The sequence below is a fragment of the Malus domestica genome, chromosome 02, assembly GCF_042453785.1.
Source record: "Malus domestica chromosome 02, GDT2T_hap1".
NCBI lineage: Eukaryota > Viridiplantae > Streptophyta > Magnoliopsida > Rosales > Rosaceae > Malus > Malus domestica.
The window spans coordinates 30,573,823-30,590,084 of NC_091662.1; the positions used below are offsets into that span (position 1 = coordinate 30,573,823).

General features: G+C 39.7%; 1 protein-coding gene and 1 long non-coding RNA gene across 2 annotated transcripts; one reads left to right on the plus strand and one right to left on the minus strand.

Moving 5' to 3' along the window:
- Positions 1–2,503: 2,503 nt before the first annotated feature.
- On the minus strand, positions 2,504–3,431 carry LOC103440370 (protein ORANGE-LIKE, chloroplastic). Its single transcript, XM_008379042.4, is given in 1 exon segment — positions 2,504–3,431. A coding segment is annotated over 1 exon segment (696 nt). The 5' UTR covers positions 3,277–3,431; the 3' UTR covers positions 2,504–2,580.
- Positions 3,432–7,082: 3,651 nt separating this feature from the next.
- On the plus strand, positions 7,083–16,127 carry LOC103420639 (uncharacterized). Its single transcript, XR_011573780.1, has 13 exons — positions 7,083–7,456; positions 8,639–8,722; positions 9,046–9,175; positions 9,875–10,022; positions 10,120–10,217; positions 10,369–10,456; positions 10,564–10,635; positions 12,440–12,558; positions 13,475–13,582; positions 13,783–13,824; positions 14,177–15,410; positions 15,773–15,795; positions 15,883–16,127. It is a non-coding gene; the product is annotated as an uncharacterized lncRNA (long non-coding RNA).
- Positions 16,128–16,262: the final 135 nt, after the last annotated feature.

The following is a 16,262-nucleotide window of genomic DNA, read 5'->3' on the forward strand; positions in this document are numbered from 1 at the left end:
TTTCACTCCTGTCGGCAACCGTTGGATGATTGAACAGTAAACTTCACGTGATTTCCTCAAAGCTTTTTCTGCATGCGACAAGTGCTGACGAGGCTGAGAGAGACATGCGATTGGAATCGGCGCTTCGACAAACTTTTCCATGATTTTCGCAAAGCTGACGAGGCTGAGAAAGACAGATGGTTTGGAATCGGCGTTTCGATAAACTGCCCGTGATTTCCGCAACGCTGACGAGGCTGAGAAGGACAGATGGTTTGGAATCGGCGTTTCGACAAATTGCCCGTGATTTCTGCAACGCTGAGTTTGCGTGTGACAGGTGCTGACGAGGCTGAGAAAGCTGACACTTCTTCGATTTTTGAGATCAGTCCGTGATCCTTGAGTAGGCCTAGCTTTGGAGAAAGCAGGCGCTTCATCGATCTCTGAACTCGCCTCTTCGATCTCTGAAAGCCCATCGCATGCTGTTTTTTTATAGAGGTACGCAAGACATTCAAAGCACACTTGAATTTCTACCTGTGAAAAAAAACTCCCCTTTTGCATATCTGAGATCTTTAATTTGCCCGACCTCTTCATTTTGTTGAACACCTTCGGAAATGTCTTTCCCATCTGACCGTCGTCTTGACTTGAATATCGAAGAAGATATTGACATGTCTTCTCCAGGCAACATTTGGCAGCTGTCCTTCGTATCCTCCAACGAACCTCTTACGGTTGGGGACACTGTGATGAGGAATGACGCAACGGCTGCAGTGGTTGCTAGAAATCTTCTCACTCCTAGGGATAGTAAGATGCTTTCCAAGCGGTCCGACGAGATGGCTGTTCAAGACTCTCTGGCCTTCAGCGTCCAATGTGCGGGCTCAGTATCAAACATGGGCCAACGCCTTCTTGCTCGATCTCGTCAGGTTGAGTCTTTGATGGCCGAGGTGGCTAGTCTTCGGCAGGAGATCAGAGGGCTTAGGCACGAGAATAAAGAGTTGCATATGCTAGCAACTAGTTACTCAACGAGCATGAAGAAGAAGCTAGACCAACTGCAGGAGTGTGAAGTTCGGGCTCGAAATGATCATCAAAGGTTTATGGCGTTACTCCCGAGGCATCTTCTGCCTTCGTCATCTGGCGCTTCACCAAATGTTGAGGCTCCGGAAAATCAAACTCTGGCGCTTCGTCTTTCTGGAGCTTTACCAAGTGTGGAGGCTTCAGTTGATCCACCTCCGGTGCTTCGTCTTTCTGGAGCTCCGTCGAGTACTGAGGCACCACATGATCATCCTTGAAGATCCTTTCCTGTAAATTTGATTTGACTTTTTTTTTAAGGTATGTATAATGTAAAATTTCTAGAAAAATAAAATGGACTTTATTTCTCTGAACATGTTTTTTTTGTTTTTTTTTTTGGCTGTATATTTTCTCTTTAATCATGGTGCACCCATTTTCCACATGGTGCCAGACGGACCAAAGATCAAACATTTCCTTTTTTTATTTTTTTATTTTTTCTTTAATCATGGTGGCAGACGCATAAACAATTTCATTTATATTTTTTTTTCTTTTTGCTGGCACATGGTGCCAGATGCACCATTCATTTATATATATTATTATATATGTTTTTTTTATTTTTTTTTATTTGCACATGGTGCCTGATGCACCTCTTTTTTTTTCACGTGGTGCCAGCATCACTTTGCTCCACCATCCATTTTTTTTATTTTTATTTTCTGTATAAATTTGGGTGATGGGTAGAGGATTTTGCAGGCAGGGAGCAAGGAGGCCGAGAAGATGGTGCTTCGAACTTCATGACCGGCTAGTCGTTTGACGGCGGTCGTTGAAGTCGTTGGCAGTTGCGAGGCAAAAGACGGAGGAGAAGGTGGAGTAGGTGACCTTGATGTCGGATCCAGCTAGAACCCAGAGCACAGCGACTGAGCCCAATCACCGAGCACAACCGCTGCACACCCGTTGTACTGCCACCGAGCACTGCCACTGCGCATCTGTTGCACTGCCAATTGCTGCAAAGGATTATGTTTAACGGCGGAGACGCTGCCCTATTTGCCATGCTATGCCGACGTGCTTCACATAATTAACCATCCAGAATTGTTTAAACATTCCATCTGGGTTTATCGCAAAAACAGAAGAAGAAAAAAACCAAGATCCATCCATGCCAAACACCAATCTGCCATCTTTTTGGGATTTGTACGACATCATCAGCCAAAACCTGCTTGGTCCGCTCGCAAATTGTGGGAGAGGAAGAGTTGGCGGAGCAGCTGTAACACTGGAAAATGGAGGACGTTGACGAGTCCTCCAAGTTGTTCTTGACGTTGGTGCTGGAGAAACCTGCCTCTCTCATGACTCTGCTGACACTTGGGTCGTCAAGGATGGGGATGATGAGCTGCTCGAGCTCGACTTTGATGGTTAAGAGCGGCTGCTGCTGCTGCTCGATGCAGTCTCTTCTCTGATGGGCTTGGGCTCTCTTGAGGGCGTTGGAGAGAGAGGGCTGCCCGTGGAGGAGAGGGCATGGAGTTGTTGGGAGAAATCAGGGCCGGAATGGAAAATATTCCCGAGCTGCATCAACGAGGAGATAACACCGCTAAGTTATTCATCTGGTTTGCTTTAGTCAAATGGATCAATCCGCGGGTCATGCTCGCTTGCCATCATCATCCCAGTGCACAGGCATGTCGGGCACATGACCTTTCCAGCACCAGAGCAATTTGGGCACCTCTCAGTTGTGGGCACTCGCAAAGGTTGGTCTGATGCACTAGATGCTGATATAGGATTGATGTTCAAGCACACTCCACTTGCAGAACATCTAGCACAGGCCAAGTACCCAGTTCCATGGCAATATTTGCACCTTTTCTTCTCTTGCTGCTCAACATTATTAGCTTCAATCAACATCAATGCTGAAATGACACCCACTGCCCCACCGGAGAAGGATGCCACAATAGGATCAACCTGACTTAATTGTAAAGGCAGATGCATGCTACGAATGAAATCTTCATACGAGGTACCTCCTATACCTAATTTTAGTTCCAACGATGGCGCAATGAGACCCCCAAATACAATTACACTAGATATCATAGATAAGCTTGTGAGGTAGAGCTGCTTCAACGTCTTTGGTGTCATATGAGGGAGAAAAGGGATAGTGGATGGAATGTCAGGCATCTCATTTGACTCTTCCTCACAAGCCTCATCCATATCTCTCGCCATCTTTATCCGTTGCTGCACCCGCAATCTCCTTAGCTCTTCCATGAGAAGAAAAATCTTGTTGTGCCGGCTTCTTATGTTGTCCTAAATTTCCTGTAGTTGCATCTGCACAAAGTCCTGCACCGTCTCCGGCTCTTCTATGATACAAAAAGTGCTTGGCGTGTTATCGCCGGGGAATGATTCCTTGGAAGCAGAACAGGAAATTTGGGGATGCGGGGAGGTGAATTTGGACAGAGAGAGACGTCTAGGGATTCCATGGGAGGGGGGTTGAGAGTGGTTTTTTGCCGGCGCCTCTAGGGTAGTCGTCGTTGGCTATTGCTATAGAGAGGTCAATGACTTCACCGGAGATGGCGTTGTTCTGGAGCCCGAGCGTGAGAAGCCGGGTGAGATTGTCTGGAAAGGGTCCCCAGAGGTTGTTGTCGGCGAGGTCGAGAAGCTTGAGCTTGGTGCAATTGACGAGAGGAGAAACGGTGTCGTTGAGGCGGTTGTTGTGGAGGTCGAAGAGTGAGCTGGGCGAGATCAGAGAACCTTGACGAATTCGGAGCGTTGAGGGTTATCAACACGATCCCATCGACGAAGAAGAAGCAGAATGGGCCTCTTGCGGGGCCTATGGCATCAACCGGTCTTTGGGCTTCTGGGCCAGTAAATTGGAGAGAAGCCTGGGCTTTTGACTTGCAGAGAGATTAGGCTCTGGGAGCCGCTTGTAGTATTGTGGCTAAAGGGGTTGCTTCCTGTGGCCACTTATATATATATATTTTGTAAATACATAAAACATTTATCTCTTTTTTTTTCTTTTTTTTTTGTACAAAGAAATTGTAATAGCATCAAAACTTTTAATAAAATCTTTATTCCTTATTTTGGTGTGACTGAACTCAAATTTTGAATATTCGAGTTGCCTACGTACCTCTCCAAAGAAGAGATCAAGTCGTAACGTAGTTCAAATGAGTGATGAATTTAACAGTGATTTTGATGATGATTTTGTCGTACACAGTTTATGCTCTTGCGGGCCAGGAGCTTTGGTTCGTGCAGTTTAGGCTCGTGCGAACAAGGAGTGTTGGTGTTGCCTTTTATGCTCGTGCAGACCAGGAGCGTTGGTGTTGCCTTTTATGCTCGTGTAGACCAGGAGCTTTGTGCCATGCAGTTTAGACTCGTGCAGGCAAGGAGCGTTGGTGTTGCCTTTTATGCTCGTGCAGACCAGGAGCGTTGGTGTTGCCTTTTATGCTCGTGCAGACCAGGAGCTTTGTGCCATGCAGTTTAGACTCGTGCAGGCAAGAAGTGTTGGTGTTGCCTTTTATGCTCGTGCAGACTAGGAGCTTTGTTGTGCCATGCAGTTTAGGCTCGTGCAGGCGATGAGCTTTGGTTCATGCAGTTTAGGCTCGTGCGAACAATGAGCATTGTGCCATGCAGTTAGGCTCATGCAGGCGAGGAGCGTTTATTGGTTCGTCAAGCGATCCAGGAGAGTCGTTCCTCGCAATCTTCATAGCAAGGAGCCTTGACTGAGTGATTGAAGAAGTCTTTGGGGAAGAAATCGCGCATCGTGATGGGGATGGACGATATTTGTGTCGTCATTTCATCATCTTCAACACTTTCACTTTTCTTTGAAGGTTGACAAGAGCTGCTTTGCCCCATTTCCGATTGGCGGACTTGTGGATGAGACGTATGCTTCTTCTGCAGTTTCTCTAGAGTGACATGAGTCATTCCTTCAACTTCGCTTGGCTCAACTGGCATGGTTTTGGAGCATGCCCCCAGCGATTGAGGTGAAGATTTTGAGTTGACAAAGCCGGAAGTGACGTCTTCTTCCATGATTTCATCTTCTTTGTCTTCTTGGGCTTGTTGGCGTGAAGATTGGCCGGCGTAGATGATGGTGCGCCTCTTTACCTTCAGTGGTCCTTTTGTGTCGACCTCCCAAGCTGTTTGGCGCTTTATCCTTGAATGAATCAAGCTTCGAACGTCGTCTTTTCCTGCTAGACCGTCGAGCTTTTCTTCCTTTGGCGTTGTCTTCCTATTTCTAGAATGCTTCTTGGTTTCTTCAAGTTTTTCCAAAGCCGATCGTTGGGGAGGAGAGCCAGCCTTGCTGCTTTGTTTCTTAGGTTTTGACAACCTTTCAAAAACAGAGCTTTGGGGTGTTGGCGTGTTAAGCCGTTTGAAGATGGAAGTTCGGTCTTGCCCACCAATGCGATCAAGTGCCGACCTTCTGGGTTTTGAACGATTCAGCCTATCGAAGACTGACACTCGAATAGGAGGTTGAGGCTCCTCTTGATCTTGTTCAATCCTCAAGCTGATGTGTCGAGTGCTAGCATTTTTTGCTTTACTTGAAATCTTCACGGGTGCATTTGGTGTGAAGCCAAGTCTAGCTCTGTTGTTGTCAACTCCGTAATCATGCTTTTCCAACTTCTTCTGAGTCTCGGTGAAGTCATGATCTTTGTCGTTGATGGTGTTTGAAACCTTCTTCTCAAGATTTGAAGAGGAAGCAAAGTCGTACCCAGCCTTTAACATGAGTTCGTAGGCGTTTGGGTTGAGACCTTCTTCGGTCCTCTTAGTTGGAATGAAGCTTGGGTTCGCTTTGACGCCATGATGCGCCTCCAGACGGTTGATAAGTCCAACGGTTTGCAAGTTTTTCTCCTCCGCAGTCTTTATCAGCCTTGCAATTGTTTCCTTCATCTGAACTAGTTGTTCTTCAATAGAGGTAGCGCCGATGGTCATGACTTGTTCTTTGTTTGAAGCCATGAAGTGTGCTTGAATTTCTTGAACAGAGAAAGAGATGAGAGGTAGAGATTGTCCCACTGGGCGTGCCAATTTGTGAACACGGAAAATTCCCGAAACGAAAGAGACAAGAACAACGTGCACAAACAAATATTTTGTATTTGATGATTATTTTGGGTTACAATCTCTCTCTAATTTGATCCTCTGATTCGATCTCCGTAAGGTATTGGTTTGTGGATGTGCGATTGATCCAAGGGCCGTCGAGGCTTGATCTTGGATGAACGGATCTTCAAGGGCTTTTGGGCTTAATCTTGAAGAATAGTGATGAACGGGTCTTCAAGGGCTTTTGGGCTTGATCTTGAAGGATGGTTGGATGTGTGGATTTGTCGACGTTGTTGATCCAAAGGGCCGTTGGGGCTTGATCTTAGGATGAACGGATGATGAACGAATAACACTTTCTTCAAGGGCCGTCGGGGCTTGATCTTGAATTGGTGAAAGTTCTTCAAGGGCCGTCGGGACTTGATCTTGAAGGTAGATGATTGTTGATCCAAGGGCCGTCGGGGCTTGATCTTGGAAGAACGATGAACGAAGAACGAAGAAGGCTTTCTTGGTTCTTCGGGAACCTGGATGCTTGAGAGCTTCGGAGTTTCAGAGCTTCAGAGCTTCAAGGTGTAATATGAATTTGGTTCCCCTAAATGAATGAAATTGGCTTCTATTTATAGAATTTTTCAAGGCCTAATTTTGAATATAATATTCCAGATGAAATAAGTCGTTTCTGCCAAGTGTTGACACGTGTCTTATTTGATGACTTTTCCGACTCATTTCAATTTTTCGTCGAGTCACACACTACGTGTAAAATTTATGTAATACATGAGCGTTGAAACTTTGATTTATCAGTCAACATTTATTTACCAAAATTTCGATGTCTACAGTTAAATGATTTGGCTGTGTGCATTGTTTCAGGACAATTTGTTCTTCGTTTTTTGGGGCTTCTGTGCGTAGCTTTGAAGTCCTTTGTAGTCAACATAAATAATTTTATTTTTCTTTGTTTTTAGTCTTCTATGTAAGAATTTCTTAGTTAATATTCTGAGAATTATGTTTACTATAGTATGAAAATTGAATCTTTGTGATCTTCGAAGTGATGTAACGTCATTGCAACATGGACGACTGCCATTATCGAACATGAAAAACATTTTGATTTCTGTACTCCGTCTAGTAGAAAACTCTCGACTTCTTCAGAAACCACGAGAAACTTAAAACTGAGAAAGCTTCGCGGTCTCCCTTCCATCTCTGCTACGCGGTCTCTGCTTTGCGATCTCTGCTTCCTTCGTGATTTCTTCCTTCCTGAACGACATCTATTCGAATTGAAAACCTTCTGGAGCTCTCTTCCCCAAATTTCAGCAGCAACTTTGCTCCAGATCTTTCCAATTGAAATTCCTCTCCTTCACATTTTGCATATTGAATTTCGCATCATCATCATCTCCCTAGAACCTAGGAGTTCGGTTCGGTTTCGAGTTTTCCGACGGAAATCCGGCGACAGCGGCCATCGAGGTTGGTCTGAAACTATTCCTCATCACCACAGGTACTTTCTACACCTATTACATTTTAGAAAAAGTTTCATGACTTTGTGGAATCCAATTTAACGATTAGAAAAATTTTCATTAATTTTCTGGGTTCGTGAGTTGGAGGGGGATTAGAAATTTTTTCATTATTTTTCTGGGTTTGTGGTTTTTTTTTTCCAAAACGTTTTTCCTTTCTACTAATCCAAGTTCCTTCACATCAATCTCTCTGTTTTGTTCTTGATCTTCCTCGAGTAGAATACCTCTTCTTGCTCTGGAGCGCGTGGGCAGTCTCTCTAAGGCAGCCCATGACGTCATTTTCCGATTCGACTCGGAGGAGGTTGGCTGCTCTTCTTGGCTGAGCTTCATGGCTGGCCGAATTCCCCTATTCCCTTCCTCTTATACTTTTTTATATTCGTTCACCAAAACAATAGGAAAACGTCTCCGTCTGTTTGATTGACGGCGAAAAAAAAAAAGACGGAGAATAAAAGCCTGACGGAAGCTGAAAGCTTGGACTCTGTTTGTATTTTTAATGGATTTTCAGAACACAGGTCAAGAATATTGCGATTTGAGAAAAAAAGAAAGAACCACGTTGACATAATATATTCACAATAGGTGTACAAGGTTCATAAAGCTTTACTGTGGTTCCATTTTTTGTTAATGGAATTAGCCTTTTGTTTTAGGAAGAACTTGGAACCCCCTCCGTCCATTCTATCCCCAATGGAATTAACACTTAGATAGTACTATGACAATGTGTCATTATTTGATGCATACCTGTATAAATTTAGGCTAAGTGTTTTATACACAAATTGATACAGATTAACTATACAATGATAACTATATACCGGAGAGCTAACTATACAATGATACATTCTTATCTGTTAATTATCTTTGGTTACCAGCTATCCATGTTGCTGTCATATTAAACTACACAACATCAGTTGTAATTTATGTCTTATTAGTATCATCATTTTTGTTCATTATTTCAATGTCTAACATAACTCCGCCTATGTCTTACATGGCCGGTCCCAAGCCCGGATAAAGGAGGAGGGGGAGGGCGTCAGGTAGTCGACAGCCGGCACTCCATGATCACGTCGAATCCTTATGAAAATGAATCCAGAACAAAACCCCACTTAGTGGGAAAAGGCTTTGTTGTTGTTGTATTTCAATGTCTAACATGATGATCTGGTTTCAATTTGCTACAGGCATTATTTCCAGACAATAGCTATGGTTTTGATTGTAGCGGTGACTGAAAAATTATTCCGAAACTAACATTTGAGGAATTCAAGGTTTGTTAGTTAATTTGTACATCAGAATACCATGACAAACTATGAAGTTGTAATTGTTGACCTTACAATGTATCTTTTTTGGTTTGGAGCATTAGACTTATATGTGTTGCTTTCACCTCATGAAGGCTAACTCTTTATTTTAGGCCGTAAGAGTATAATTTCTTGGAGAATCTACATTGTTGATAATTTTTTGAACAATATTATCCCCAAAATTTCTCCGCATGTTACCCTCAACGTAGACATCATATAACCATCATTGAACTTCTGAACCAAAAATTTGAGTTTTATGATTATAACTAAACGTCTATAAACACATGATACAGATTGAGACGAATGTCAAATTTAAAATGGCATTAATACAGCTGCAAACTCTGATTTGCGGGATTTGAAATGGAGCAGTTACTTCTTGCTTCACTTCAGCAGCATAGTCCAGCTTCTAAATTCAGTTCTCAGGTATGAGGTTTCTCAGTTACCTCTTTTTTGTAATAAAACATTTGATCAGTACTTGCCAGGATATCCAATTAATTAGGTCAGTTTTTGTTAGCAGTAATAATTTGTTTTTGCAGCTTTATATGTGTCTCTGTCTCCAAATATGATGATCTCTTAATTTGCTTCTATAGCTTTTGTAATATAATGATCTCTTAATTTTCTTTTGCATATCTTCTTTGCTTCCTCTGCTAGCTCTATATGAGATTCCATCTCCAAATAATTATTCCTTATTTCCTATTTTTACCAGAAGCAAATCATTGAATACACATGGTAAATTAAAAGGGTTTTAGTTTTTGGAGTAGTTTAAATTTTTTGTTTGTTATTGCTTGTATTGCTGTTAAATATTTGATGGGTAGTTTGAAATGGGGAACTTGGTTGATTGAGTATTAACTTTTATTAAATTAATATTCTTATTCAATATTGAATTAAGACTCCTCTTATTAAATTAAGACTCTTAAGGCTCTAATCTAATGTTCATGCTCAATATCTCCTCTATCTTTCTACAATTGGTAAAACTTTTGTATTATTATTCCAATTTTGGTTACTGGGTTGTGGAATTTTCCATTTTTTTTCTGGGTAATCAATACTATATATATGCATGACAAGTATAAACAATATTTTGGGGCAAATTTAGTTGTTTAATTTTTAATTTTTATGTGACAGTGAGATTATGGTAGGATTTCGTTTAGATTCTGCGGCCCAATGGGAGTCTCTGCTTTGATAAGATTGGGGTTGATGCCAAGAAAGCCAATAAGCCTACTGTGGACGCCGTAGCCGCCTGGCGCTGTTTTCCAAAATCCTCTCTCACTTGGTTAAGCAATTAAGACTTTTTGGTTCAGTTTTTATTATGCCCAATTTTGTATTTAAACCTTAAAAAAATTTAAACTGATATGGGGATACTGAAATAGGCTGCAGAGCTGCCATCCCTGAATCAGAAGATGTTCAGAAGGAAGAAGAAGAACAAGAAGAAAGTCGTGGAATATCAAAAGCTTTTAGCTTTGTGAAGGTATGCTTTTTCCCAACTCACCTCTTGCTTTTGTTGCACTGAATTGGTAGATTGGGTTCAAAAATATATATATGTGATTTTTCGTGTAACTATTTCTTTACATAATTACCAATTGGAGGTGATTTGAGATCATGTAACATTTCCTCGCTAGAACCGAAGATTGCCGTCGCTCAGAGCTGCGTTTCATGAAACAAGTTCATCTCCTGCCAATTTTGTGTACCCACCTTTTATTCATGAGGGTTGGTGCTTGCTTGCAACACAATTTGGTGCTATTAAGTTTTGCGGTTTTACAATTTGTTCATGCTTAAACCTCTTTCAAATTTTCATTTCTATGTAAATCTTGCAGGTAGGACGACACACCTATCTTGGCAATGTCGGGATGTCTAGGCTTGGGTGGAGACGTGGTCTTATGGAAGAGGTGAAGTAGCTTAGCTCGATCTCATTAGCTCTTATCTGTTCTATTATGCTAAGATCAATAGTAAAAAGTTCTATTGATTTTATAATCAAAGATACATATATTATAGAAACAGAGGGTATATAATTAATTTCTTGATGTAAACAATTATAACTTGAGGAACCATTTAAAGTATTTTGGTAATCAGCATACTTAAACTTAAATGTGATATATCCGTTTAGTATTTTTTTTATACAGTGATAATACTTAAGTATAATTTACATCATATATCTTTTGAAGTACATGAAACTATGAAGAAAATGATAAACCAAATCCCATTCCATCTCTGTTTGCTACTGCACAATCACAATCCAATTCCAACATGGAATCCTCAGACGACATGCCTACTGCAGAACAAGTTTCATCCTGACTTAACTTATATTTAGTCCACGTCCTGTTTAGATTGTAATCCTAGTTCTACGTGTGTTTGTATAGTACTCCTATAAATATCAATGAACATCGCTCACTCTAATTAAGAGTTGAGATTCTGCAAATCATATTTACTATCTTTCATGGTATCACGAGCCAGCGTCTAACGACAACGGTTCCTATTATAATTTTTTTCTCTTTTGCAGATCCTAAACTATGGCATCTTCTTCCTCCTCCGCTGCTCCCTCCATCACAAATTTTCTTACGATCAAGCTCGACCGCAACAACTACCCTCTTTGGCATGCTCAGTTTCTTCCCTTGCTGCGCAGCCGCAACTTACTCTCTTATGTTACTGGCGAAACTCAATGCCCCTCTTTCTTCTTGATGACAATGGTAAATTCACCGATAAAGTCAATCCATTATATAATGAATGGATCCAGACTGACCAGATGATCCTATCTTGGATTACGAGTTCTCTTACTCCCAAGGTTCTTGCTACGATCGTCAACAAAATTGATTCGGCCTCTGCTTGGTCGTCAAACTCGAATTAATCTGATTGTGAGGGTTTTGTTTTATATCAATATATTGCAACAGAAGTCACACTTTGAAGAGTTCATGCTGCACAGAAAGATGATGAAATGCTACCCGTTGAGTCTATCATTGCTCCATTGGAGACAGAGCTGAAGCTTACTGCAGGAGTTATACATTTGTTATGCAATATGACCCCTTTAATTTTATTTTAAAACTGATACAAAAATACTACAAAAATTTATGTAGTATTTTTGTATCAGTTTTGAGTGTCTATTTTGGCTTCCATATATCGTCTGTACATGTGAGAGGTATAGTGTTCAATATGTATTTGGTTTCTATATTGTTAATGGATCCTTTTTTTTTTTTTAATTTTAATATAATTTTATTAAGGTAACCAAGTTGCAGGATGACATCAGAACACTTGATCTGCAGGTAAACCTTCAATTTCCATATGAAGTTTGCATGTTCGTTGTTTCTGGAATTTGAGTTTTTATTATTTCTCAATTCTATCACATAGATTACGATTTCACATATGTGATTATTAATGGCAATTATATGATAGAAGAATTGGGATTGGAAGAAGATATTGAGTTGTTTATTTATGGGGATTAGAAAATGATTATCATACAAGTGATATTTATTTTTGTGTGGATTGTTAATATATAAAACTATAAGCTTTTGAGATTGGGAGATAAAACCCACAAATTCAAATCAGACAAAATAAATAAAAAATTTAACTGACTTAAAGATCAAACTCCAAAAGGGTATTAAAAACAAGGCTTATTTGATCCATTGAGTGTGAAAGTTTTGAGCTTTGAAGAAGCATAGGAGGAGAGTTGTTAACCAAGCTGCATTATCCATGTATTAGGATGTTGAGGGTAGGCAGGAAAAATACTTTTTGACGCCATATCCAGAGGAGCATAACGACAGGCCTGCATTTTTGCAGCAAGGACCAAAACAAGTAGAAGTGAAGGCTTGACTGTTTGGGTATTAATCCTAAACCTAATTATTCTTATTTAGGTTTAGGATAAATGATTGAGTGTGTCTCGATGATTGTATTACCATGTTTGATGAATGACTTGAGGAGTTGGAAATGGTTTATTGCTTATGTTTTTCTTAGGTGTGTACTTTGGTTATTTCCGAGCTTTTCACGACTCTTGATACCTAATAGAGAAAATGGAAACCCCAACTTTAATTTTATGAATTGGTTTTGGTGCCTAAAATGAAATCTAGCATAGTGAAATCTTGCATAATGAAATTATGACAAATTTCCCTTCATCTTTAGATTTTCATTTAGTTCAATTTGTATGCAATTTAGGGTTATTCAATTCATGAGTGATCAAATTATGTTTTTAATTCCTTCTTCTTTTGATTTACAGTTCAACATTGTCGTACAAAATGAAAAAGGTGCCAGTAACATAGTTATGGATTTGGATGCCTTTAGCGGAATAAAACTGAATTTTTTAACTTTGTATAGTTGTAAACATAAAATACTCCATCAGATAGACTCATAGCATTTGAAAACAATCCTTGAGGATGGCATAACAACATCTCCAACTTTTGTCATGTAATGTATGAATGTAAATAGCACTTTGTAAACATATGGATGTAATATATGTATATAAACAGTCTTTAGCATGTATATTTTTCAAAACTTTCTACATCTTCAACAATGTTTCAATGATTTCTTGATGTAAACAATGATAATTTGAAGAACCATTTAAAGTTTTCGGTAATCAGCATACTTAAGCTTAAATGTGATATATCCGTTTAGTATTTTTTATACAGTGATAATACTCAAGTATAATTTACATCATATATCTTTTGAAGTACATGAAACTATGAAGAAAAAACCCTAATTAATCTGATTATGGGGGTTTTGTTTTATATCAAAATATTGCAGCAGAAGTCACACTTTGAAGAGTTCACGCTGCACAGAAAGACGATGAAATGCTATCTGTTGAGTCCATCATTGCTCCATTGGAGACAGAGCTGAAGCTTGCTGCAGGTGGTATACTTTTGTTCTGCAATATGACCCCTTTAATTTTATTTTAAGACAGATAGGGTTGAAAAGAATTTATGTAGTATTTTTGTATCAGTTTTGAATGTCTATTTTGACTTCCATATTTGGTCTGTACATGTGAGGTATAGAGTGTTCAATATGTATTTGGTTTCTATATTGTTAATGGATCTTTTTTTTTTGTTTTTTAGGTAACCAAGTTGCAGGATGAAAACAAAACACTTGATCAGCAGGTAAACCTTCAATTTCCATATGAAGTTTGCATTTTTGTTGTTTCTGGAATTTGAGTTTTTTGCAGGATGAAAACAGAACACTTAATCTGCAGGTAAACACTTGATTTGTTATTTCCAAGCTTTTCACGACTTTCGATACCCAATAGAGAATATGGAAACCCCAACTTTAATTTTATGAATTTGTTTTGGTGCCTAAAATGAAATCTAGCATAGTGAAATCTTGCATAATGAAATTATGACAAATTTCCCTTCATCTTTACATTTTCATTTAGTTCAAATCGTATGGTTTAGGGTTATTCAATTCATGAGTGATCAAATTAGGTTTTTAATTCCTTCTTCTTTTGATTTTCAGTTCAGCATTGTCGTATTTTGGATGCCTTTAGTGGAATAAAACTGAATTTTTTTAACTTTGTATAGTTGTAAACATAAAATACTCCATGAGATAGACTCATAACTTTTGAAAACAATCTTTGAGGAGGGCATAACAACATCTCCAACTTTTGTCATGTAATGTATGAATGTAAATAGCACTTTGTAAACATATGTATGTAATATATGTATATAAACACCACTCTTTAGCATATATATTTTTCAAAACTTTCTACATCTTCAACAATGTTTCAAGCCCCGCGGCAACGGGCGGGTACACTTGCTAGTATACATCTAAAATTATAAGACTAAATCCTTTAGTTCTTGGATTCATCTAAGAACTACTTATTCCAGCAGATGCTATGCTTGCACTACTAGAATTTATGGCTTGCCCTGTCAACTATTGCGCGACAGAAGATTTCGTCGGTTTCACCTTTTTTAACCGACAGAATATAAGTTTAGTAGGGCAAAATCAGTCAACAAACTGGGTTGATTGAATAAATTTACAGGATGGCTAGAGTTCGTAGGTTAAGACATCGGTCGTTGGGCAAACATTTGGAGCGAAGATGTGAGTGTTTTAACTGACGAATAAGCTGGTCGTCATGTAGATCTTCTTTCCCGACGGACGGTTCAACAGGTAGCTCTTTGGATAATAATTCATCTTCAAGGGGAACAGGTTGCCCCTCAGATGAATGGTTAGAGGCAATTGTGAGACTATAATTTTCTAGGGCCGGAATAAAAAATACATAAACCCTCACCTATTCTGTCTCTGTAACCATCCACCAAATACCCATTTTTCCCTTTCTATTTCTCTCCTAGTAATTTCCCCTGACCGAATCACACAATCCAACCAACTCTCTTTAAGCCTCCCTCACTGATTCCATGGATTTCATGGACTTATCCCACCCTCTCTCCTTCCTTCTATATATAGCAAGTCCCCTTGCCTCAGTGTCCCTGGCAACAGAATTTATGGCGTTTCTTCGTTCTTTCAATTATTTGAAAGCTTCCCTGCCCTGCAATCTTGTATAAAGGCGTATGGTGTTTCATCAGTTCCATTTGGTGGTCGGGTGGGAAATGAAATTAAAACACTGCATTTCAAATGCATTTCAAATGGTCTAAACCAAATTGAATCAAATGTGAAGCAAAGGGCAAGAGGTGTAGATTGAAGAACAATGGCACCAAGAGCGAAATTGAACTTGTTGACAGGAGGAAACCAAGTAAGGATAACACGTCTAAATCTTATTTTGAATCCATTCAGCTCATGATGTTTTGAATGATGATGATCGGTATACTCTGCTACATGCTGTGATTTTTCCGCTTTCATGTAATTAACGGCTTATATTTGTGGTAACCATATTGATTAAAAAAGGTCGTACCCAGTGCACAAGGCTCCCGCTTTACGCAGGGTCTGTGAAAGGTGAATGTCGGCTAGCCTTACCCCCATTTTATGGAGAGGCTGCTCCAAAGTCTCAAACCCAAGACCTACCGCTCATGGGCGAAGACACTTGCCATCGCACCAAGTGCGATATTGATTAATTTCGAGAAATGACAGTCTAATTTTTGCAACTGTCTTTTGCAGGCAAAACAAAGACGTTTGCAAGGGTGAGTTGTGTAGGAGCTTTGTTTCATGTCCAAAGGACACTTGAGAATAAATGTTTACACTCATGGATAATATCTATCTATTTGCAGGAGTAACCCTGGGTTCATTTGTTCTGTAACTGCTGGTCATTGCGGCATATCACGCCTATAGCACTGACAAAAGTAAAAAGAGAATCGAATGAAATTTGATAAGTTTTCAGCGGACTACAAAGATCTTAAGCCAAGCATATATTCCCATGCAGATATTAAGAGGTTTACAAATCAATTCAAGTACAAGTTGGGCCAAGGAGCATACGGAACTATTTTTAAAGGAATGCTTTTTTCTGAATGCTTTGTTGCCATGAAGTACTTAACAATGGGCCATATTCACCATGTCAATGTGGTTCACTTGGTTGGTTTTTGTGCTGATGGATTTAGATGAGCTCTGGTTTATGAGTTCTTTTCCTTTGGTTCACTCCAGGATTATATTT